The sequence below is a fragment of the Notolabrus celidotus genome, chromosome 16, assembly GCF_009762535.1.
Source record: "Notolabrus celidotus isolate fNotCel1 chromosome 16, fNotCel1.pri, whole genome shotgun sequence".
In the NCBI taxonomy this organism is placed as follows: Eukaryota; Metazoa; Chordata; class Actinopteri; order Labriformes; family Labridae; genus Notolabrus; species Notolabrus celidotus.
The window spans coordinates 29,516,693-29,541,773 of record NC_048287.1 but is presented as its reverse complement, the minus strand read 5'-3'; the positions used below and the strand labels follow the sequence as shown (position 1 = coordinate 29,541,773).

The 25,081-nt window shown below is 42.5% G+C and overlaps 1 protein-coding gene across 1 annotated transcript; it reads left to right on the top strand.

Annotated features, from left to right (window-relative positions):
• The first annotated feature begins 631 nt into the window (after positions 1–631).
• Positions 632–16,455, top strand: LOC117828333 (voltage-dependent calcium channel gamma-7 subunit-like). Its single transcript, XM_034705376.1, has 4 exons — positions 632–827; positions 7,843–7,929; positions 13,876–14,016; positions 16,448–16,455. The coding sequence occupies exons 1-4, from the start codon at positions 632–634 to the stop codon at positions 16,453–16,455; spliced, it is 432 nt and encodes a 143-aa protein (XP_034561267.1).
• The last annotated feature ends 8,626 nt before the right edge of the window (positions 16,456–25,081 follow it).

Genomic DNA, 25,081 nt, shown 5'->3' with positions numbered 1-25,081 from the left:
CTTTCTCTTCCTGCTTCACATCAACACCTCTAAACATGATTGAGTTTTGGACTCGAGCTAATTCACGATCCCTCCTTTGTAGAAATTTGCTCTAATTCCCTGAATTTCTTAAACTCAGAGCATCATTTATTAACTCCGTCCCCCCCTCTCTGACTAATTTCACACTTGTTTTCTCTAATCTTGAAATAATGGACTCTTACAGGCTCTGTCAGCGTTCTGTTAATGCTTCTGATGAAGTAGAATACTTTGCTGAATCTGGAGGGAGCTTGATGGACATAAAAAATATTCAAATGGCGCAGTCGGTCCAAGGTTGTTCCCCTCTCATCTCCTCTCTTCTTTCATCTCCTCTCCTGGATGGTGTGATGTACATATTAAACGGATGGAGTTGATGGATGTGGGGAAATATTTAAATCAAAGGCTGCTCGCTCCTGCTCCCTGATGGGCTTTTGAACATTTAAGAATTTAAAATCGATAACTTGAATCAGTGTTTCTCTGTCCTCTCATCACCTGTTTCTCACTTCCTTTTGATTTCTTATTCCTCCACCTCTTCAGTCAATCCTTCTTTGCTAAAGACAAAAAGTTCTCTCCTCTTCTTCTTCCCATAACTCTTTTCTCTCCTCGTCCTCCACAGATGAGTTCGTTCAGCACGAGGGCCCTGACGCTGCTCTCGTCGGTCTTCGGGGCGTGTGGTCTGCTGTTGGTGGGCGTGGCCGTGTCGACGGATTACTGGCTGCTGATGGAGGAGGGGATCGTCCTGCAGCAGAACCAGACCACTGAGACCAAGATGGCGCTGCACTCAGGGCTGTGGAGGGTCTGCTTCGTGGCAGGTCGGCAACAATTTCACGTCATCATCTGCTGATTGTTGTTTTTTAAGAAGACCTTGATTAGTTGTTGCAGTTTCATGTTTTCTTTTGTGGATTTTTCATGCTCTGTTCTTTATTTTGGTCTCTGAATGTATGTTTTATTTGGGGATGACAGGCAGCATGTGTGAGGAGGATGAACGAGCATGCAGGGTTTTGATTTGTCAGATGAGTTTAAGCTGGACGGCCTCAAAATAAAAACACAAAACGGTTCAGTGAATAATCAAAGATCCCCTCCAGACAAAAAAACTCTTCTCTTCAGGAGGGATGGACTCAAACCAACCGGTTTGGTGTGTCCACAGACTTCTTATTTCCCTGTTACCTGCTGTCCTGGACCAATCAGAGAGGAGCTCTGTAATCAGTGCCAACCTGACTCAGGTGGGATCAATCCTCCCACACACCTGGAGTCAAACAAGACACAGTCATGAGTTAACAAAAGAAAATAACTTACAATGAGCTTCTTTAGGGATTTAATAAAACATTCTGTGTTATCAAAGAAATACATTTATGGGAAATAAATCTTAAGGTTTTAACAGAATTTATTATTTTTTTTTTTTTAATGAAAAGGAAAATGAAATACCTCAAAATTTATCAAGACACTGAGCATACGGTAGCATGAATATTGATTCATTAGCGTGAGGACTGTGCACCTTCCTCTGAACCTAAATATTTGAATTTGAATTTATCACATTTATTGAACAAAGATAGTCCCTCAGGATGAGGGATGGGCATTTCAAGCCAAAATACTATTCAATAATTATCGGCATCTATCCGACAATTATTCGAATAACCCCCCCCCCCTAGTAGCGTGCACTGTCAGCGTCCATCTCTTTCTTTTTGTCTGTGTTGCTGTGACGCAGTGTGGCGTGTGTGTTTACATTTTACAGCCACACTAAGTCTCTGGAAATACGTGTGTAGTGGTATGAGATTCAGAAACGCAGAAAATCGCTGCGACTGTTGCTGATGTTTTCTTCTTCTATTATTTAAAGCGGTTAGCAAACCGCTTTAAAGGGGACATATCACGCTTTTTTCATCAACATATATTGGTCTAAGAGGTCCCCAAAACATGTCTTTAAAGTTTATGCTCAAAAAAACACTTTGAAATCACATTTTGGCATGCCTGAAAAGTCCTCTTCTTCATTCCTCATCAGAACACTCTGTTTTCCCTCTGACCACGCCCCCTCAGGAAGTGGATGTGCCTCGGCTCTCCAGCACGTTGATCTAATGTTTACATGTTGGCTGAATATACACGGCTGCTCAGAGATTGCGTTACTTCAACCCTCTGAATCTGATCCTGACGGAGAGGCGCCTGTAGCAGGACCTTTCTGAACGATTGGTCATAGATTTAGTGTTTCTTGTTGTTTTATTTATCAGTATGTTGACATGTGTCTTGGTACACAGCTACGAACATGTAGCTATGTGGCTATGCTAACTAGCGCTAGCACTTATCCATGATAAATAAAAATCATCCACTAGATCTTCAAATCTGCAGACGTGGGGAGTAAAACCGACCTCTGCCAGAAAGGCAGCGGGACCTTTCTGAACCATTGATCACAGATTTAGTGTTTCTTGTTGTTTTATTTGTCAGTATGTCGACGTGTGTCTTGGTACACAGCTACAGCTACAGCTACAGCTACAGCTATGAACATATAGCTATGTGGCTATGCTAACTAGCGCTAGCACTTATCCATGACAAATAAAAATCATCCACTAGATCTTCAAATCTGCAGACGTGGGGAGTAAAACCGACCTTTGTGTTTATTAGGACAGCCTACAACTAGCATGCCTCCCTCCTAAGCTCCTTGTTAGCACACATTTGTGCAGGGAATGAAAAACGGAGGAGGGATTCAGTATTATTTTATACAGTCTATGGGCTGAACAAGCTCTGAGCTCTGACTCCGTGACAGACCGGATATTGTTGTTACGTAACAAAAACACGGAAGTCTGAAACGGCTCGTTTCACACACATTTACAGAAAGGTGTAGAAATTAAAACAGGTGCAGAATGGATTTTTTTCATTCTCGGGGGGTTTGTAGACATGCCAGGGACACATATTTCAGGTAAAGAACCATTAAAAAGTCAATTTTGCATGATATGTCACCTTTAAGACGCTCTACAGCCACCGTCTGGAGGGAATACTGTATTACAACAGGGCAACGGTAAAAATGATGAAAATTTGTACTTTTAAAATGAGAAAATATTCAAAGTAACTCTTCGATTTTTACAAAGTGAACGAATATTCGAAAATCATTGATCATCCCTTCTCGGGATGTCACATCCCATTTTTGCAGGGGTCCAATTGGTGCGGAGAGAGTGACAAAATTACAAAGAAGAACATCTTATTCTTCTGTGCAGCTGGTGATTGAAGCGTCCTCTCGTACAGGAAGTTACAGGGATTACAGGATAAATGGTTTGTGTTCTGTGCAAAGTTAAACTAAATTTCAGTTGGTCATGGCTGTTAAAAAAAAAAGCTCCATGATGTCCTTACATCATCGTCAGAAGCACAGGTACATAGCGAGGGATTGCAAAAGTAACAACTGAAACACTTTCTTCGACAGCTCGAATGAAAAGACGATGATGTTGAAGGGAGATGACAACGTAGTAATGGCGGCTTGTAGACTTGAAGTTATTTGTTGGAATTGTCAGTTCAAACAATTGGTTACCTTCAGTAGAGGCTGGATGATCATGTCACCAAGTTCACAATGAATTGTGGGTAAGCTCACAGTTAAGTCTGCAGGAGCATGAAGCCCTCAAAGTCTATCTTCAGTCTATACGGCACACATAAAGTGAAGGGATATGTATGCAGACATTAAGAACATGAACAGGTTGTTTGTAGATGAGAAAATAAAGCGGCTGAGAGAGGTTATCGATCTTATATTAAGAGGAAGAGAGAGAGAGAGGGCTTTGTGTTGTCTTTGTGTTTGTGAGTGACCTGTACCTTACCTCCTCTTAAAGTCCACGTCCAAAGAATCCCTCTAAGTGAAAACATGAATCCAAAAAGATTTGTCCGGGTAGAAAGCTCCTGTAGACCCGAACATGAGTCTCATGATGTGTGTTTGAGTCCCTCCTTTGTTGATTCAATCTGTAATCGGCTTACAGTTCTTTTGCCAAACTGTGGCTGTTTACACCCTCCGCCGTGAGATAAGGTCGACTCTTGTTTCAGAGCATTCAGAGACTCCGAAAAATTATCTCTGGATTTCTTTTCCCCGACACAGATTCGGCGCTAATTCTCCCGACAAAAAGTGTCCTCGCAGCAAAGACCGGAGGCGACAAAGAGGTTTAGTCCAAATGTGAAAGGAGGTCATCGGAGTCTTGCAAATTCCAGTCTTATGCGAGCACAACCTCTGTGCCTTCCTGGAGATAAAGTGCCCCGCTGAGAGATGCAGCTCGGTGCAAGCAGGCCACAGCAAAAGCATGTTTCCATTTAAAACGAGGCCTTTTTTAAAATAGGTTTTGTATTCACATAGTGTTACATTTCAACTTGTAAAAGATGAATAATGAGAGCAACAACAATAGAAGGAAACAAAAGAATAAAATAAGTGATGGCTTAAATATTACACTGGATCAGGGTGAAAGATACCAAATACCTGCATCCCTGCCTGAGACAGATTACAGTTAATGCATGCATTTGTTTGTAGCTATGCCTGCAGAAGTCCTGTAGGGCAGGGGTTCCCAAACTTTTCAGCCCACCACCCCAGAAATATTGGTCCCAAAGACTCTTGACCCCCACTGCTCCTCAATGTGATTTAATGTGGCTTCATTTAGCAGGTGTGCAGAAAATAAGCCTACCTGTATGAGTATGTGGCTGTGTTTCCTGTGCTGATATGAATTAACCTGCTGCTACTGATGCTTTTGATCATTAACTGCTAGGGGTGTGCCAAAATATCGATACTACGATATATCGCGATATTTCCTCTTGCCATTCGTTATCGATACACTGGCGCCAAATATCGATATTTAAACAATAAACATACAGCCGTTCTAAACAGATTCTCTCACAAAAGCCTGCTACAATTTTGATTTACAGAGTCACTACTTCAAGCCTCCACATGATGGCGCCTAGCATGAATAAGAGTGGGTGCTGCGGTAGAGTACTCTTTTGAAAGGAAATAAAAAGAAGAAGAAAAAGAAAATGATGCAAGGCGGAGGATTGGCAGCAGAGAAAAATACCTGAAAGACGCACCGTCGAATTTCAAATCTAAAGTCTGGGCCCACTTTGGCTTTTGCTGACAATGGAACCACACTTGATAAAGAGTTCACAGAGCTTACTGTGGAGGAGAGGACGGTTCACAACGCTAATGCTAACGTTTCTGTGAGCCAGCTGTCCTAAAGCTGGCAAAGTGCCACTTTGTTAACTTCTCCAAAAATGAAAGTGAAAGTTAAAAATTGTACTCACAGCGGTGAACTCTCAGTGACCCAGTAACATGCTGTCTCTGTATCGTTGGCATGGAGACAAGTCGCGGTATACACGTGCTGAACCGACCAAGACATATAGTGAAGGAATAACAGTACGAGGGCCACAAATAGGCGGCCGGCGGGCCGGATGCGGCCCAGGGGCGCCTATTGAGGGCCTCTGACAGATACAAAGTATCTACTGCACATATGGTCTAAGACTTAGACCATATGTGCAGTAGATACCTTGTTTTACTTGGCTGTCGTTCATGTGAAATTGATTGACAATGTGTCGTAATTCCTGTGAAATGGATTCAGTGCAGTCAATGAATTCTGAATTTCTTCAGTGACACAGATATCGTGATGTATCGTGGATGATATTTCTCACAATATATCGATTATCGCAGAATTGCTGTATCGTGATAGTATCGTTATCGTGGGCAAAATATCGTGATAATATCGTATCGTGAGGGACTTGGTGATACCCAGCCCTATTAACTGCTCACTAACCCTAAACTTAGGAGACAGAAAAATCATTACATTTTCTATTTTCAAGGTTTTATTTCAAATTGAGCTACTATTTTTGTCGATATTTTTATACTGTAATGGGTAAAATGTGCTATTTTTAGATAACTTAAAAAAAGAAAAACATTCTGGAGGACATCTCACGACCCCCCATTTGTGTCTCGGGACCCCCCTACACTTTGGGAACCCCTTCTGTCGGGGTCACCCTCCTTCAAACACCACGTAGTTCTTAAGTGAGTTACAAATAGTAATCTAGTGTTTTAAAGGGATATTTCAGTTTTTTTGAAGTGGGGTCGTATGAGTTACAGTACACTATTGCTCCTGCTAGCCACAATGCGTGCCGGTGAGCTCTTCCACTTTAATGAGAAAATTCCCAGAGGATGTGCTTGTTGATCCAAACAGCTGATCGGCGTGTATCCGTGCTCATGCAGCGGAGGAACACCGGTCTGCGAGGTGCATCCGAAAGTAGTGCAAGAAAGGGGGTTTCTGACGGCAAACTGAATAGCTCCAATTTCTTCTACTGGTGCATGCATCTGCAGAGAATTGTAGCCTAGCTTGTCGGCTGGTCCTCTGGGAATTTCCTCATTAAAGGGGAAGAGCTCACCGGCGATCATTGTGGCTAGCAGAAGCAATAGTGTACTGTAACTCATACGACCCCACTTCAAAAACACTGACATATCCCTTTAATCTGTGTTGAAGTCAGCAGCTAGTTAGCTAACCAAACAATGTGACATTAAGATCGGGATGTCCTGAAGAGACTCATTTCCAAGGTGCTCAACCGAAAATGAAATTGTGACTAACTGACTAATCTAAAGGTAAGAAAACTCCTAGACAACAGTTTCTGATCCTGTTTACCCAAAAGATCACAGAGTCTGTGGGTGCCAAATTGTCTTGCAGGTTAACATCCACATCAATCAATCCATCTTTATTTATATAGCGCCAAATCCCAACAAATGTTATCCTCAGACTCTTTCAAAACAGAGCAGGTCTAGACCGTACTCTATGTTCTACTATCAACAAAGACCCAACATCAAGACAGGATAAGATCCAGTCCCATCTTACAGACAGGACTCAGTCTGATCTCATCTTAATCCACCATGAGCAGACCTCCTTCTTTGGGCTTCATAACCCTCCCCAGAGACCAATAAAGTGGCATCACTGAGGCTACCTCCACGTTTTATACAAGATGTGTTTTTTATGAAAGAGTAAACACAGACAGTGAAAGAATCAGATCATGTTGGTGTGACAAACAGCGAGGAAGAGAGGAGGTCATCGCTGCATGCAGGGCGGGCAGCTCTGGTACAAATACCCGTCCTTATTGCTGAATCTGTTTGTGTGTGTGTCGGGTCGCTGAGGTGTTACTCTGGGGAGGCGGCCATGTTTGTGTTTCCCTGTTTGTCTGACGCCTGGTACAAAAGGTCAGAGGAGGAGGACGCTGGTGGCATTTGGAACGAGTGTGTGTGTGTGTGTGTGAGAGAGAGGAGAGAAGGGAGAGTGGTGGAAATAATTTGTGTTTGTCAGTGTGTGTGTGTGTGTGTGTGTGTGTGTGTGTGTGTGTGTGTGTTATTACAGTGACATATTTTAGTGTTATATATATTTTTGTTGTTGTGTGTGTGTGTGTGTGTGTGTGTGTGTGTGTGTGTGTGTGTGTGTGTGTGTGTGTGTGCCTCTCTTTCGGTGCCAACAGATTGAGGTTAATCATGGTGTCTGCATCCAGCTCTCTCTCTCTCTCAGACCGTGTTCCCTCCTGAGCCCTCTGACCTCCATCTGTCTGCACCCCTTATTCACTTTTTCTCCCACTTTCATTTTCTGCCTCCATATTTCTCCGTATTTGTCCTCTTTTTTGAAATCCCTCTATCCTCCCTCATCCCTGTTTTCATTCGTCCTTTCTAAATCTGTTTGTTTTTCTCTGTCCGCCCTTCCTCTGTGTTTTCTAACCTCTTGTTTTTTTGTTCCTGTCTGGTTTTCTTACATTGCTTATCACACGTACACCTCCCTCTCTTCTCTCTTTTCATCTCCTCTTGTTCCTTCTTTCTAAAATGTCTCTCCTTGTTTCCTCTCTCAGGACCAGAGACGGGGAGATGTGTGGCGGCAGAGTATTTCACGGAGCCAGAGATCGAGATCACAACAGAGAACACAGCCAACATACTCAGTGAGTCAAACACAGAAACACAAACACTCCCCTTATATTCATATCTGATCACAACATTTATTCAATTCAAAATGTATTGATAGTTGTCAATGCTTCATCTCAATGCAACTAGTACAGTGATGGCAGATGTGCAGGGGTGTTTCTAAAGGATGGTCAGGGGTGGCCATAACCCAAAAACCTGATTGGCCACCCCAAAATCCTTAAACATGACTGGGTATTTGCCTCGTCAGAGGAAGTACTCCAGTTAAATAAACTTTAAAATAAACTTTTCTTTACATTATATCTTTGAACAAGCATCCTTCTTCAGACTTTACAGATACAAGCTAAAGGTATTTAAATTAATAAATCAAGCTTTATTTATTTAGCACATTTCAAACAAATCAAATTATATTCTAAGTGCTTTAAAGCAATGCAAAAAAAATGTAGATATATAAAGATTAAACCAGAAATGGATGTAGAAGAAGAGACTAATGCACACTAATTGCAATAAGAGAAGAAGAAGAAACGTACTTTATTAATCCCCGGGGGGGGGGGAATTCAATTCAATTTTTTTCACTCGTGCTATATTTTTTGGACATGCTACACAGTTTTGGGTTTATGCATACAATCATGCACACACATGCAGTGGACATGCACTTTGGGAGAGATGTCAGAGTGAGGATGCTGCCATCAACCAGTGCACCCAGAGCAGTTGGGAGTTTGGTGCCTTGCTCAAGGGCACCTCGGAAGTGCCCAGGCAAGTGAACCAGCACCTCTCCAGCCACCAGTCCACTTGCCAAACTTTGTCCATACTGGGACTTGAACCGGCAATCCTTCAGTTCCCAAGCCAAGTCCCTATGGACTGAGCTACTGCCGCCCCCAAAATATAATGTATATAAATTATCAACAAAGGCAAGGCAAGGCAAGGCAGCTTTATTTGTATAGCGCATTTCATACATGAGGGCAACTCAATGTGCTTTACATTAAAACATTAAAAGCATTGGAGACATTCAGACAGGCATAAAATAACACATAAAACAGAAAAGAAAAGGAAAATTAGAAATATATTAAAAAATACATTAAAATTTTAATTTAAAGTGGGTTAAAATAATCTAAGATAGGAAGGCAGTGGCAAATAAAAAAGTCTTAGTCTTTGATTTAAAAGAGGTGAGAGTTGGAGCAGACCTGCAGCTTTCAGGGAGTGTGTTCCAGATATGTGGAGCATAATGACTAAATGCTGCTTCACCATGTTTCCTTCTGACTCTAGGGACTGAAAGCAGACCAGTACCTGATGACCTCAGAGGTCCAGGTGGTTCATAAAGTAGTAGCAGATCAGCAATGTAACAAAGGGAAATATTTAAGAAATAAGTAAATAAAAATAAAACATGAACAGTTAAGACAATAAAAAAGGTAAAGATTTAAGTCTAAGATAAATAAAATAATAAACATTTGTAATTTGATAATACAAATTGAAGTGTTAAAATAAATTTTAAAAATTGGATATTAAAGTAGAAATGAAATGACATTTAAATTATGAATTACTTGAAGTTAAATAACCCTACATTCAATTCAATTCAATTAAATTCAAAATATTTTATTTATCCCAGGGGGCAATTAAAGGTGAGAGAGCAGTAGTATGAGAACACGGTTAGGTCAATAACTGCACAGCAGCAATATACACATTAATTATCAGATCTCACAATTATACATACATATATATATCCCAAAATATAAATGTATTATTAAAATTTAAAAAGAAGTGTGGGTAATGTGCCGTGGTTGTGGTTACATAAAAGCCAGACTACATAAGATGCGTTTGTTGCTAAAGTAAAAACAAAAACAAAAACAGGAATCAAACATCTTGTGGATATTTACATGTTTGCAGTTAAAAAACGAAAGTCAGGTAAAAAGATTAATTGTGTGTGCAAACATGCATTGAAGTCACCCCTGTGAAAGTCAGTGCCCAGGTTTGGCCACCCCAAAAACAGTCGGGCTCCAAATTTCTACAATCACACGGTGCATGTCAGGCGTTACTCTCCCCAGTCTGTCTCTCAGCTACTGACAGGGCAAGACATCTGCAGTCCATTGTCTAATGTAGTCTTCACCTGAAGAAAAATATCCTTCTTCTTCTATTCTAATATTTAAGTTTTACTTAAAAGTTTCCGTGCAATCAAAATCAATATTTAAGAGTCTTACCTTGAAAGTAGAATTTCCTGCAGGTGTTTCAGAGTTTTTATTTCCTACATAAAAGGATAAGTTGTCCTTCACTCGGGTTGGTGCAAATTTTTAAACACTATCAGCTCAATATTCATCAAAAGGACTTCCTGGTATTGACTCAAAGTGAACTTTAAGGATGCAGAATGGATTAGACATTTTAAGTGATGTCATGGAGAGTAAGAAAATGAAGGATTGGTTCAAATGATATGGCTGAAGAGGAGGCTGTGAGTGCACACCTCAAACTTCCTCAAATTAAACAGCAATAAAACTGAACTTCTTCTAATTGGCACAAAATCTACATTAAACAAACTCCATAACTTCTCTATTTCCATCGACAACTCGCCCCTCTTCCCCTCCCCTCAGGTTAAGAGTCTGGGTGTCATCCTCAACAGCACCCTTTCCTCCACCTCCCATATCAACCACGTCACCCGGTCCACCTACTTCCATAATATTATAATAATATGAACCGTCTCCGTCCTTCACTCACTCCCCACTCCACCGCCATTCTTGTTCACAGCCTCGTCACCTCCCGTTTGGACTATTGCAACTCCCTTCTGTTTGGTCTCCCCCATAAAACCCTCCATAAACTACAACTGGTTCAAAATTCAGCCGCCCGTATCATCACACGCACCGCCTCCATCCACCACATCACACCCATCCTGCAACAGCTCCACTGGCTCCCCATCACACACTGGATCAACTACAAAATACTTCTCCTCACCTTCAAATCCAAACACAACCTCACCCCCTCCATATCTCTCTGACCTCCTCCATACTGCCACACCCGTCCGCACCCTCAGATCCTCCTCCTCCATGCACCTCACTGTCCCCCCCTGCTCGCCTTGTTACCATGGGGAGCAGAGCGGCTCTGCTCCCCAGCTCTGGAACTCTCTCCCACCTGACCTCCGTAACACTGACTCACTCCCACATTTTAAATCCAAACTCAAAACCCATCTGTTTAAACTGGCTTACTCCATCTGACCACAACTCCTCTGTCCATTCACTTCAGACTATTTAAATTGTGTTTTATTTCCTGTTTGTTATTTAAACTCTGTTTGTTTTTAATGTTGTAAGGTGACCTTGAGTGCCAAGAAAGGCGCCTATAAATAAAATGCATTATTATTATTATTATTATTAATATTATAAGTGAAACAAATTCCCATAAATGATAAAGGATTAGATGCTGATTTAAGCTTAAATTTAAACAGTAACCCAAAGTCCATCAGCTGGACAAAGAGCTCCACTTATTTTAAATTGAACAGATGTTTTCTTTTTAATGAACAGTAAATTAATTTGGCGTGCAGGCCGAAGTCCCCCAGCGATCACTTCTGGTCTCAGCTGTTTAAAAGATTTAAGATGTTGACTCTGTGAACCGGCTTCAAAGCTCTCGGCCTGCAACAGTTTGTTCTGTCTCTTTGAACTGGAGCACTCTCTGTAGTCGGGGGCACCGCGGGGGGAAGACATTTGGTCCGTTTAATGCCAGATAAATGTTCTCAGGTGAACGTAGAAGTCACAACAGTGAAGCGGTGCTGTGGGACAGGCTCCTGAATAAAACATGGACTTACCTGAGTGAGCGCCAGCAGGCCGGGATCCTGTGTTTCTGAACGCATTGAGAAGATATGACAGAGCTGACATCAGAAGAGACTGACTCTGTAATTCTCACTTTAAATACACTTTTTAACTATTTTGTATTTCGTGTGAGGAGTTTAACTTATGAAGAAAACTGTAACTGGTATAGCATAGCTAGCTTCACAGCTGATTTCTCCACCTTTCTGTAAATGTGTGTGAAACGAGCCGTTTCAGACTTCCGTGTTTTTGTTACGTAACAACAACATCCGGTCTGTCACGGAGTCAGAGCTCGGAGCTTGTTCAGCCCATAGACTGTATAAAATACAACTCAGCCCCTCCTCTGTTTTTCATTACCTGCACACATGTGTGCTAACAAGGAGCTTAGGAGGGAGGCATGCTAGTTGTAGGCTGTCTTAATAAACACAAAGGTCGGTTTTACTCCCCACGTCTGCAGATTTGAAGATCTAGTGGATGATTTTTATTTATCATGGATAAGTGCTAGCGCTAGTTAGCATAGCCACATAGCTACATGTTCGTAGCTGTGTACCAAGACACACGTCGACATACTGACAAATAAAACAACAAGAAACACTAAATATGTGACCAATCCTTCAGAAAGGTCCTGCTACAGGCGCCTCTCCGTCAGGATCAGATTCTGGATCAGATTCAGAGGGTTGAAGTAACGCGGGTCTGTGAGCAGCCGTGTATATTCACCCAACATGTAAACATTAGATCAACGTGCTGGAGAGCCGAGGGCACATCCACTTCCTGAGGGGGCGTGGTCAGAGAGCTCATTCTCATTTAAAGGCACAGACACAGAAAACAGCCTGTTCTGAGCAGGGCTGAAAAAGAGGGGTTTACAGGCAGACCAGAATCTGATTTCAAAGTGTTTTTTTGAGCATAAACTTTAAAGACATGTTTTGGGGACCTCTTAGACCAATATATTTTGATGAAAAAGGGCATAATATGTCACCTTTAATTCATCTCAGTGGTAACAGAGGCTTATAATCACGAGGCAAGACATCTGTATTGATTCTCTTCTGAACATTTTTGACACTCAGCACCTCCTAAGAGTTAAATGACACCTACTTGTTAGACTGAAGGATGAAGCATGCATCTTTTTGTGTTATAGGTGCACATATAGATGTTATAGAATGCTAATTCTAATAACAGGACAGACTTTTTATGGTTTCTGCAAACAGGTGGAGAAAATAAGTGCGTGTATTGGTGTTGGCGATTGGCCAGTTTTACTCCCCACGTCTGCAGATTTGAAGATCTAGTGGATGATTTTTATTTATCATGGATAAATGCTAGCGCTAGTTAGCATAGCTACATAGCTACATGTTCGTAGCTGTGTACCAAGACACACGTCGACATACTGACAAATAAAACAACAAGAAACACTAAATCTGTGACCAATGGTTCAGAAAGGTCCTGCTACAGGCGCCTCTCCATCAGGATCAGATTCTGGATCAGATTCAGAGGGTTGAAGTAACGCGGGTCTGTGAGCAGCCGTGTATATTCAGCCAACATGTAAACATTAGATCAACGTGCTGGAGAGCCGAGGCACATCCACTTCCTGAGGGGGCGTGGTCAGAGAGAAAACAGAGTGTTCTGAGGAGGGCTGAAGAAGAGGGTTTTTCAGGCAGACCAAAATCTGATTTCAAAGTGTTTTTTTGAGCAATAAACTTTAAAGACATGTTTTGGGGACCTCTTAGACCAATATATGTTGATGAAAAAAAGCGTGATATGTCACCTTTAAAGCTTCAGTATTTCTAGTTTCGACTTTATTTGTGTTTTTCTCATATTCAGAGTTACATATTATACTCAATTGAGTAGACGTGGGATAGTTGGACAAACTCACTAACTCAGGGAACTCAGATTTACAGCTCGCCTCACCAGACTGTGTCAGAGTAGAAAGAAGTCACTGAAGAACAAGATGTTGGTTATATTTTGAGTCATTTATGATTCAGCGCAAACTTTCTCAAGGTTTCAACTTCCCTTATGTTCGCTGTGTTCAGACTTGGAGTCATAAAGACGACTCTTTCACTGTTAAAGTTCAAAAACAAGTCCTAGGATTTAGGTCTTTAGTCAGATTTTCTTTTCTTTACATTGTTTTTAATCTCATTTGTCCTTCTTTTCTTTCTCTTCTCCTTTCCCATAATCCTCTCTGCCCTCCAGAAATGGTCCGCACCGCCACTCCCTTCCCCATGGTCTCCCTGCTCTTCGTCTTCACCGCCTTCATCATCAGCAACATCGGACACATCCGGCCGCAGCGCACCATCCTCGCCTTCGTGTCGGGGATCTTCTTCATACTGTCAGGTAAGTAAGGTGATAACCGGAGGAACACGTGGTGGAGTCCTCCGGCCGTGCACAGAGACTCTCATTGATACAGATTTTGTTCTGTGCACAGAAACAAGATTTGCAAACAATCACAAACCCCGAACACATTTTTAAAACCCTCACGGATCATCTGCAGACTCCGGGCTCCTCTTGTCGCTGTTTGTCTCCATATTTACAGATGACTCTGCTGAGTGTTAGTCACTGTGGAGCAGCCTGAGAGACAAACCTCATTAAACAGCTCTCTGAGATCTAAAGATGGAAGGTCTGCGGAGGGAAACACATTTTCCTTTCTCACGGTGTTAAAGCCAAAAGTCAAAGCAGGTGACTTTAATTCAGTTTAAAGAACAGATTCATCTCCTCTGAGGAATACTTTCGCTCTGCTGGTCTCGCAGGTTTATGATGAGGTGATTAAACTCGACCCTCTCTGCCTGCTCAGGTCACTCTTTTCTTTCCTCATTTTAAATTGCAGGCTTTACATTTTGGCACCGTGAAGACTTAAAAGTGTCTCATTACTGCCGATAAAAAGGCCTCAGACATAGTTTTATGCGAGAGATTTGAGGCGTGAGGAAGCTGAGGCTGCACTTTTTGCTTTCACTATTCAACGCTTCCTTTTCCTCAAACTGTTTACAGCCTTCTTTAGGCTTAATCTCATTTTTGAAACTATGTGGAACATTTCATCTTTGCTGAGTAACTCTGAGAAACGGATAACGTGGTGTATTACACTGAAGACTTTCCAAAAATGAGCTTTCAGCATCTTACATGAAACTTCCACCAGATCTGTGTCTGGTCTGTCTCCAATCTGCTGCGGAGAAGGACCACCAGACAGCTGGAGTCATGTGACTGAGTTTGTCCCTCTGTAATCACTGAATGAAGGATTCTCCTCCTCCTCCTCTCCTCATCCATGTTGTCTTTCTGGTCCTCTGAAAACCTCTGACCTGTTGACTCCAGGCCTGGCTCCGCTCATCATGACTTTAGTTTGTTGTTGTAGTTAAGTGAAATACGATCTGGTGATAACACAGACTACATCTCAATGTTTCTCCTCAGAAGAGCGAGTCACAATGCAGTTCCTTTGCTTGCACAATTTTTGGTCTTAGAACTCAAACTATGGCTGAAAGCAGGGGTTCCCAAAGTGTGGGTCGGGACCCCCTGTGGGGGATCTAAAATAGTACATTTTACCCATTATAGTAAAAATATGGACAAAAATGGTTGCTCAATTTCAAATAAAACCTTGAAGATAGAAAGTGTAATGAGTTTTCTGCCTTTCTTTGTTGCCAGATGACTCCTAAGTTTACGGTTAGTGAACAGTTAATTATGAAAGCATCAGTAGCAGCAGGTTAATTCATAACTGCGCAGGGAAGCCACATGCTCACATAGGTAGGTTAATTTTCTGCAGACCAGCTAAATGAAGCCACATTAAATCACTTTGAGGGACAGTGGGGATTGCAAGTCTTTGGCACCTTTATTTTTGGGGTTACGGGCTGAAGAGTTTGGGAACCCCTGGCCTAAAGTGGAGTGTTCCTTTCACCTTACCCTAACCCAGGACTTCCACCAGATCTGTGTCCGGTCTGTGCTCTTCATACGGCAACACCTACCAGTTATCTTTTCAGAACGCAGCACGGAGCAGGACCTCCGGACAGCTGGAGTCATGTGACTGAGGTGAATCAAGGATTCTCCTCATCCATGTTGTCTTTCTGGTCCTCTGAAAACCTCTGACCTGTTGACTCCAGGCCTGGCTCCACTCATCATGACGGTTTGTTGTTGTTGTAGTTAAGTGAAATACGATCTGGTGATAACACAGAGTGTTTTATTCTGAAAATTAACCGGATGTTTTCATTTTGTTTTGGTGAAACCTGACTTCCTGTCCCGCTCCACCTGCTCTGTTGAGATTGATGCGTCGTGCTCCAGCATCCGGCGAACATAGAAGTCTTGTGTATCTGATCAGGAGGACTCCGGTCTGCCGGATCAGAGTGTCATGTCTGTCAAGTTTCCTTTATTTTACATCTTTTTGTCTTGTCTTTCCTGTTTTATTTTGAAATCACTAACCCTTGTCTCTGTTTCACTTGTGTTCCTGCCTGGTCACACCTGCTCCCTGATTGTCTCTCCCCACCTGTTTCCCATCACCCTCATTACCTCTTGTGTTTAACCTCATTTCTCACTGTCTCGTCGCCAGTTCATTGTACCTCACAGTCTTCGTCCCAGCATTCTATCTTCATCAATACATGACACAGTCTAGTCGGTTTTGATCTCCGCCTGCCTTTTTCGACCTCGCCTTTTGCCTCATGTCTGTCTGTAACCTCGGCCTGATCTGACTGCCTTCCTGTGTACCGACTGCCTGGATTTTTATTAAACCCTTTGCCTTTTGGAACTCTGGTCTGGTGTGTTACATTTGTGTCCGCCTTTCTGTGCTCAGGTTCATGAGACAGAGACACAGCCGGAACGCAACAAAGTGGATCCAGTGGAAGTTAACACATTGACTGAAATAGAAACCTCTCAGATCCGGTGCCATGGCGGATCGGAGACGGACCAGACACGGATATGGTTGAATTTGGCCTTAACAGTAGATCCGTTACTCTTTCACGTTGGAAGGAGCTTGTTGAGATGGTTCAGGCATTTGATAAGGATGCATCCTGGTCGCCTCCTTTTAGACGTGGTCTAGGAACGAGGTTTAAACACAAGCCTGAACCACTGGCTTCTAATTTACTAGTTTTTTTAGATGAGCATGTAAACACTACAGACAGTCTGTCTTTCAGTATCCAAGCTTGAAAACAACCAGACATGGATCTGGTGGAATTTGACCGTTACAAGAAGCTAAAAGCTTTAGCTGTCATGCACTGTGATGCACTCAGTACTCGACTTTAATTTGTGAAGTAATGCTCATAAACGATGTGAACAGATGAAAATAACCACCAAGTTTTAGCAGCAACTCTGGAGTTCCAATGTGCTTTTGGTAGTAATATACAAATGAAGAGATGAATGGTGATGCTGCTCCTTTCTTCATTTATCATGGACAGACTACAGTCTCCTCTTACCCTCCAAACACACGCTCTTTTTGGGATCCACATCCCAGTAGGACTATTTTTAGGCCTCTGTGCTGGCTGCAGCCCCGGCTGCAGGCGTGATGATTCTGGGTTGTCCGTCCCATTTTTTTCCAGTGTGAAATCTCTGAAACTCCTCCGGGGAATATCTGCAAATTTGGCACAAACGTCCTCTTGGACTTTGAGATAAACCGATTAGAAGTTAGTGGTCAAATGTCGCTGTAACTCAATGTTCATCCCGTTCTTATGAATCTAATATCTCAGCACCGCCTGAGGAATTTTTTAGCATATTTTAGTTTTTTTTAATCTGAGAGAATGAGGCCATCCGCAATCTATTGGAGGACAATCTCCCCTCGCTCCAGGAGAGAAACACATCGACAGAGATATTCTCCTGTAAATTATTATGATGCCATCCTTTTTCTTTTAAAGCCTTTTTTGGCTTTGGCTTTGTTTCCAGTGTCGTTCAGATATTTTCAAGTGTTAAAGGTGACATATCATGCAAAATGGACTTTTTAATGGTTCTCTTCATGAAATATGTGTCCCTGGCATGTTTACAAACCCCCCCGAAAATGAAAAAAAAATGCATTCCGCCCCTGTTCTGATTTCTCCACCTTTCTGTAAATGTGTGCTGAAACCAGCCGTTTCAGTTTTCAGTGTTTTTCATACGTCACAACGACATCCGGTCTGTAACAGGAAGTCAGAGCTCGGAGCTTGTTCAGCCCATAGACTGTATAAAATACAACTCAACCCCTCCTCCATTTTTCATTCCCTGCACACATGTGTGCTAACAAGGAGCTTAGGAGGGAGGCATGCTAGTTGTAGGCTGTCTTAATAAGCACAAAGGTTGGTTTTACTCCCCACGTCTGCAGATTTGAAGATCTAGTGGATGATTTTTATTTATCATGGATAAGTGCTAGCGCTAGTTAGCATAGCTACATGTTCGTAGCTGTGTACGAAGACACACGTCTACATACTGACAAATAAAACAACAAGAAACACTAAATCTGTGACCAATGGTTCAGAAAGGTCCTGCTGCAGGCGCCTCTCCGTCAGGATCAGATTCTGGATCAGATTCAGAGGGTTGAAGTAACGCCGGTCTGCAAGCAGCCGTGTATATTCAGCTAACATGTAAACATTAGATCAACGTGCTGGAGAGCCGAGGACACATCCACTTCCTGAGGGGGCGTGGTCAGAGAGCTCATTCTCATTTAAAGGCACAGACACAGAAAACAGACTGTTCTGAGCAGGGCTGAAAAAGAGGGGTTTACAGGCAGACCAAAATCTGATTTCAAAGTGTTTTTTTGAGCATAAACTTTTAAAACATGTTTTGGGGACCTCTTAGACCAATATATTTTGATGAAAAAGGGCATAATATGTCACCTTTAATTCATCTCAGTGGTAACAGAGGCTTATAATCACGAGGCAAGACATCTGTATTGATTCTCTTCTGAACATTTTCGACACTCAGCACCTCCTAAGAGTTAAATGACACCTACGTATTAGACTGAAGGATGAAGCATGCATCTTTTTGTTTTATAAATGCACATATAGATGTTATAATATGCTAATCCAAATAACAGGACAGACTTTTTATGGTTTCTGCAAACAGGTGGATAAAATATGTGCGTGTATTGGTGTTGGCAATTGGCCAAATGGAGTTGGAATGTGGCAGCTTATTGGTTATAAGTGAAATGAAATCAATCCTGTCTCTTGAGGAGAACTTTAAACACATTTTCCTGGTAGCATCTAACAGTGCAGGCTCAGAGCATGTCAAACAGATTGAAGGATGCTTTCACACCTGGATGGTTTGGAGAAGTAGTTCAGACACAGGAGGCGTTTCCCTCCCTGGATCGGATCATTTGGAGGTTTGTGAACACAGCGATCGCTCTCTGATCGCCCAGAAGAGGTGGTCTCTGCTCGCTTCCATCAAACCCAGCAACAGAAACAAATACTTTGACTGAACACACTCCAGTAGAAGGTGAGGTAATGAGAGTAAAGATAGTGATAAGCTAACTTTATGCATTAGGTTAGATTATTTCTGAAGGACTTTTCGTCAAACCAGGGGAGTTTGTGGAGCTGGTCTTGAATCTTTACATGGAGTTTCTCAGCCCTCAGATGACATTGAAAGCTTCTCTCTTCATGCACTGACTCTCAAGTTTGTAAACTTTTGTATTTTTGTGATTGGCACCCAGCATTTGATGCACATCTGCACAAATGCGGATGAGGCGTTTGACCTCCTCGTTGCCCCAAGTCTTGTTTAGCTGGTGGATTAACTAACTGCTGGTCCACTAGTTGGGGTTTTGGTGCCAGATCCCAAAGTGTGGCTAGTACACATGGCATTTTGTTTACCTATGCAGTTGAAAAAGGTGTCTGTGCTGTAAAAACTTAAAGACAGCCTTGTTAGGGCATGCAGGTTGGCGCTATGTCTTTGCTTCATGCGCCAAACCACCCAACCCAGCCTCCTCTTAATCACCAGACCATGGAGCCACACTGTCTTGATTTGAGGAGATGTGGACAGGCTGCAGTTTGTTATCATGTCATGCACGAGTTCTCTCTGTAACCTTAATAGCTTTGATGAAACCACCAGGCTGTAGTTCATGAGGCTCAAGTAACAGGACTGAGGTTTGATTTAAGAGAAATGTGCAAACGTCAGACTCCTCCCTCGCATGTCGGCCTGAGTAAGATGTCCAAAATCAGCGGAGCAGCAGAGGAAGGGGAGGGAGCTTGTTAAAGTCAACATCCTTCAAGGTTAATGATAAAGAGACAGCTCAGCAGTTAGAGGACTGCAGCTCCTCTCTCCCTCTCCCAGCTGACAGCCTGTCAGACCTTACCTTGTTTCTGCTGCTGACTGAACAGTGGAGGGATTTAAATCCAAATAATTGCTCCGTGCCGAGGAAGCTGCAGGACAAGACGTGATTTCATGTTCCGCCGCAGGCTTCTGATAAAAAAAAAAAAAAAAAGTTTCAACTTAAAACTTAAATTGTGTTGAAAGTGACTTTGTTGTAGGTTGACACTTCAATCATAAAGTCCATAACGAGGAGTTTGGTTTTATTCAGGATGACACCTTTTTAATGTCGGCGCAATAAGTGGACATGACTACAGCCTCCAAGACGTCAACTTCTCCCCAACGGCCGCGCTGCTGAAGCCTGCAGCGCTGAGCTGAGACTCGCCTGGTGAAATGTTTCATCGCACTTCTTTTTATAGATCCTGTCTCTAAGCATGTGCAGAGGCATAAGAGTGCATGTGATACAACATACTCCTGACACTGCTTTAGACTTAACAACACTCTGATGAACACTGATGTAGACAGTGCAAGTTTTAGGAAGTTTCCCTTAAATGTGCTCCTAAATATGTTCATTATTATTTAAAAGCCTCCTTTTTGTTGAAGTTGAAGTTTGTTGGGCTTCAACAACACAAAGCGAAGAAGCCAAAACTAAGAGTCTTGCAAAACAGACAACAGGCTGAATGATGCAACAACTGGATAGCCAACAACTGCAGTTCCTCAGGTGGCCACTTTAGGCTGCAACCAAACATGAGTCAGTCCCTGTAGAGACTTTTCATCCAGTGATCCCCAAAATAATGGTGCTGTCACAGCAACATAACCCTGGCACAAGTGTGGTCTAGGCCGGGCATCCAAGTGTTGGCTGCCCGTGCCATAATAAAGGAAGGAAACAGGAGGTTGTCGAGGAAAAGGAAAAGGTGGACCTTACCTGTAGTGGTACTTCTCTTTCCAGGCCACCATGCATGGTTCCAAGACTAGCTCACGCTGCTTCCTTCTTATGACCCCTCAGGGTTTCAGATGACAGTTCATTTGTGATTACATAACACACGACACATGACTCAACGCAATGGGGAAATTCCGACAACGGCGTCTCTTCATCTCACCTCCTGCACGGTTGTCTGCCCGAGCTAATCAAGACCACAGCGTAACCGTCTCATTGGCCAATTGTTCACGTGACCAGGAAGGCCCGCCCACCTGTAGCTCAACAGGCATAACACCAATGCTCAGGACAATGTTGCTGAAACAGTGCCAAAGACTTGTGACCCCCCCCTGTCCTTCGAAGGGGATTAAATGCTGCTTTGTACTTCATCTAGCTAGTCTGCAGAAAACTAGCCTTCATGCTCATGTGGCCATGTTTAATGTGCTGTGCTATAAATGAACCTGCTGCTACTGAGGCGTTGTTAATTAACTGTTTAATAACCATAACCTTATGAGTCATGTGGCAACAAAGAAAGGCAGGAAACTAATTTTAGATAGCATTTGCAAAGTTTTATTTCAAATTTAACTACAATTTTTGTCTATATTTTTGCAATAATGGGGAAAATATGCAATTTTAGATGACTTAAACAAAAATAAAAAGTCAGGAAGACATCACCCAACCCCCACTTTGGGAACCATGCAGTAGATTGTATTATAAACCCAAGGGTCGCTGGTGGCCTAGCGGTCTAAGCGCCCCATGTATTTAGGCTAGTCCTCGTCGCAGAGGTGGCAAGCTCGACTCCCGGCCTGTCGACCATCCACTGCATGTTTATTGTCCTGTCAATAAAGGCGAAAAATCCCCCAAAATATAACTTTAAAAAAAATAGATATATAAATAAAATAAAATAAAATAAAAAGCAGTTAAAAAAAAATGTTTTTATTGTCAGAAGAGGAAGAAAACCAAACAAAGGCTTACAGTTCTGCTTTGAATGACAGGTTGGAGCTGCTACCTGCACAAGAGGTGAAGCATAAGCTAAATTAGTCACTCATCATCTTGTCCAGGTTTCTGGTACTACTGTCGTATGAGAACTTCATGCAAAAGCAGGACATATGGCAATATATTTATTTAATCTCACTGACATATGGTCCAAAAAGTCCATATATGTGAGTGAGTTAAAGCTCCTGTAAGGAGTTTTTGGCCGGTTATGAAACAGATTGAAATGAATCCTGATGCCTCTTTAAGAGGTAAAAAGGCAAACAAGACTGCTAACACAAAGATTATTATTTCTACAGAGTTGAATTCCAATCCCTGAATATGCTGCCGGTGGGTAGGTGTCAGACGAAGTGACTGAAGCCTTTATTATTCTGCTTTACATTTTCCACAGAGTGATATATTTGACTGCTTTAAGAAAGAAAATTAGATTTTTGTAGAGGGACACAACTTTCATGTGCTATGGCAGAGAGATAAGAGGTACCGGACTGTCACTAGGGGGCGCCAAAACCATCACAAATGGAAAGTTATTCAAGGGAGCTTTAAATTTCAGTATTTCAGTCAGACAACTCACGTTTAAATTGTTTATTGTAGCAGCAATACATATTCAAGTTTGGCGCCTAGGCTCCGGCCTCATCACTCCCTGCAGATAAGTTTACATGCAGACATTGAGGAGTAATGAGCAAAAACATACTGAACACCCCCCCCCAGGAGCCTGCAGGTGGATGCTGGGGTGGCGGTGGGGATGAAAGAAAATTCAGCAATAGGCATGCAGGCAGCAGAGGCGTTGACAGGCAGAGGGAGAGATGGTTTAAATAGGCCGCCAATTTGAGAGGCAGAGGGCAGGATTGGATGATGGTTATGAGAGTGGGACATGTGACGTGTATAGCATCGCAGCTCAAGTTGTCTGACTGAACCAGCTCGCAGGCGTCGCTCCATAAGTGGTTGCTCATTGAGTGTTTGTCAAACATTGATTTATTTGTGATGAATGTTGCATTGAAGTCGGGGTTGTTGCAAACTCAGGGAGCAGGTCCTTTAAGTTTAATACAACCAGATCAATTAAGATACCATCATAAGTCAAATAAATGAAGTCTCAGTTTGTGGGATGAAATGCCCATCAGTGGTTGCTCATTGAGTGTTTGTCAAACGTTGATTTATTTGTGATGAATGTTGCATTGAAGTTGGGGTTGTTGTAAACTCAGGGAGCAGGTCCTTTAAAGGTGACATATCATGCAAAATGGACTTTTTAATGGTTCTTTGCCTGAAATATGTGTCCCTGGCATGTCTACAAACCCCCCGAGAATGAAAAAAATCCATTCTGCCCCTGTTTTTATTTCTACACCTTTCTGTAAATGTGTGTGAAACGAGCCGTTTCAGACTTCCGTGTTTTGTTACGTAACAACAATATCCGGTCTGTCACGGAGTCAGAGCTCGGAGCTTGTTCAGCCCATAGTCTGTATAAAATAATACTGAATCCCTCCTCCGTTTTTCATTCCCTGCACAAATGTGTGCTAACAAGGAGCTTAGGATGGAGGCATGCTAGTTGTAGGCTGTCTTAATAAACACAAAGGTCGGTTTTACTCCCCACGTCTGCAGATTTGAAGATCTAGTGGATGATTTTTATTTATCATGGATAAGTGCTAGCGCTAATTAGCATAGCCACATAGCTATATGTTCATAGCTGTAGCTGTAGCTGTAGCTGTGTACCAAGACACACGTCGACATACTGACAAATAAAACAACAAGAAACACTAAATCTGTGACCAATCCTTCATAAAAGGTCCTGCTGCCTTTCTGGCAGAGGTCGGTTTTACTCCCCACGTCTGCAGATTTGAAGATCTAGTGGATGATTTTTATTTATCATGGATAAGTGCTAGCGCTAGTTAGCATAGCCACATAGCTACACGTTCGTAGCTGTGTACCAAGACACACGTCTACATACTGATAAATAAAACAACAAGAAACACTAAATCTATGACCAATCGTTCAGAAAGGTCCTGCTACAGGCGCCTCTCCGTCAGGATCAGATTCAGGATCAGATTCAGAGGGTTGAAGTAACCCTCTGAGCAGCCGTGTATATTCAGCCAACATGTAAACATTAAATCAACGTGCTGGAGAGCTGAGGCACATCCAACTTCCGGAGGGGTCGTGGTCAGAGGGAAAACCGAGTGTTCTGATGAGGAATGAAGAAGAGGACTTTTCAGGCAGACCAAAATCTGATTTCAAAGTGTTTTTTTGAGCATAAACTTTAAAGACATGTTTTGGGGACCTCTTAGACCAATATATATTGATGAAAAAAGCGTGATATGTCCCCTTTAAGTTTAATACAACCAGATCAATTAAGATACCATCATAAGTCAAATAAATGAAGTCTCAGTTGTGGGATGAAATGCTCTGAGAGATTTCTCTAGATGTTCTGCTCCTCCTGTTCCTTAGAATTAAAATCCCTGCAGTTCACTGCCAGCATCCTGGCCTACAGGTGGTGAGTGTTTGAAAGATAACACATTTATCACTGTCAGGATCGCTCCACAACAATACTCCATCACTTCAATATTGGCTTAAAGACAAGCCCGGCTTCCAAGCAGAAATTCAGTCATTGTGCGATGGATCGAAAGTCTGTCCCCGGCAGTAAAACGACGGTCGCTAAAAAGCCGTTTGACTTTGTTTACAGGGCCTGGAGTCTTTTTAATTAAGACAAAAAGAGCCCAAAGAAACAAAGTTTGTCTCAGTCCAGGATTTATACCTGCCATCCATCTCTCTGTGTCACTGAAGCTGAAGCTTTAATTACACAGAGTCCAGTGTGGTCGGTGAGAAAACAGCGCCGTGAGATCTGCTCAGTTTGTGTAATCGTCCTGTTGGGAAGGAGAGTCTCTGCTGCCAACACGGTGACATCACATCCTCGTGCCGCTGCGGGACAGCAGGGTGACGTTTCTGCTCGGTTACCTCGAGGAAGGGTCGGGCCGTTCAGCTGATGAGGTTTTTTTTTTTTGGACATCATTAGCGTCTCTCTGAGCAGACAGGATGACATCACCTCTCTCTCTTTCATCCTCTCTTTTTTTCTGCTGGAGGGAGCTCGGGCTCACAGATGCTGGCTTAGCATGGTGGACTGCTGACTGGACAGACGTGACAACCGTGATGTCATGTCAGGTCGGGGAGCCAAGACTGAGAAAATCACATGATGCTGTTTACAAACACAGACTGCAGTCACATAGGTGATCAGGGAGGTGTTTATTTTACAGCAGATCAGTGTGAGTGTCCAGGGAAATAACTAATAGATTGACATTTACTTAAGATATGATTAACTAAGATGCAAAAGCA

Coding starts and splice junctions, on each gene's coding strand:
- LOC117828333 (XM_034705376.1), top strand. CDS start 632: ATGAGTTCGTTCAGCACGAGGGCCCTGACGCTGCTCTCGTCGGTCTTC. Junction 828..7,842: donor GAGGGTCTGCTTCGTGGCAG/GTCGGCAACAAT, acceptor TTCCTCTCTCAG/GACCAGAGACGGGGAGATGT. Junction 7,930..13,875: donor GAACACAGCCAACATACTCA/GTGAGTCAAACA, acceptor TCTGCCCTCCAG/AAATGGTCCGCACCGCCACT.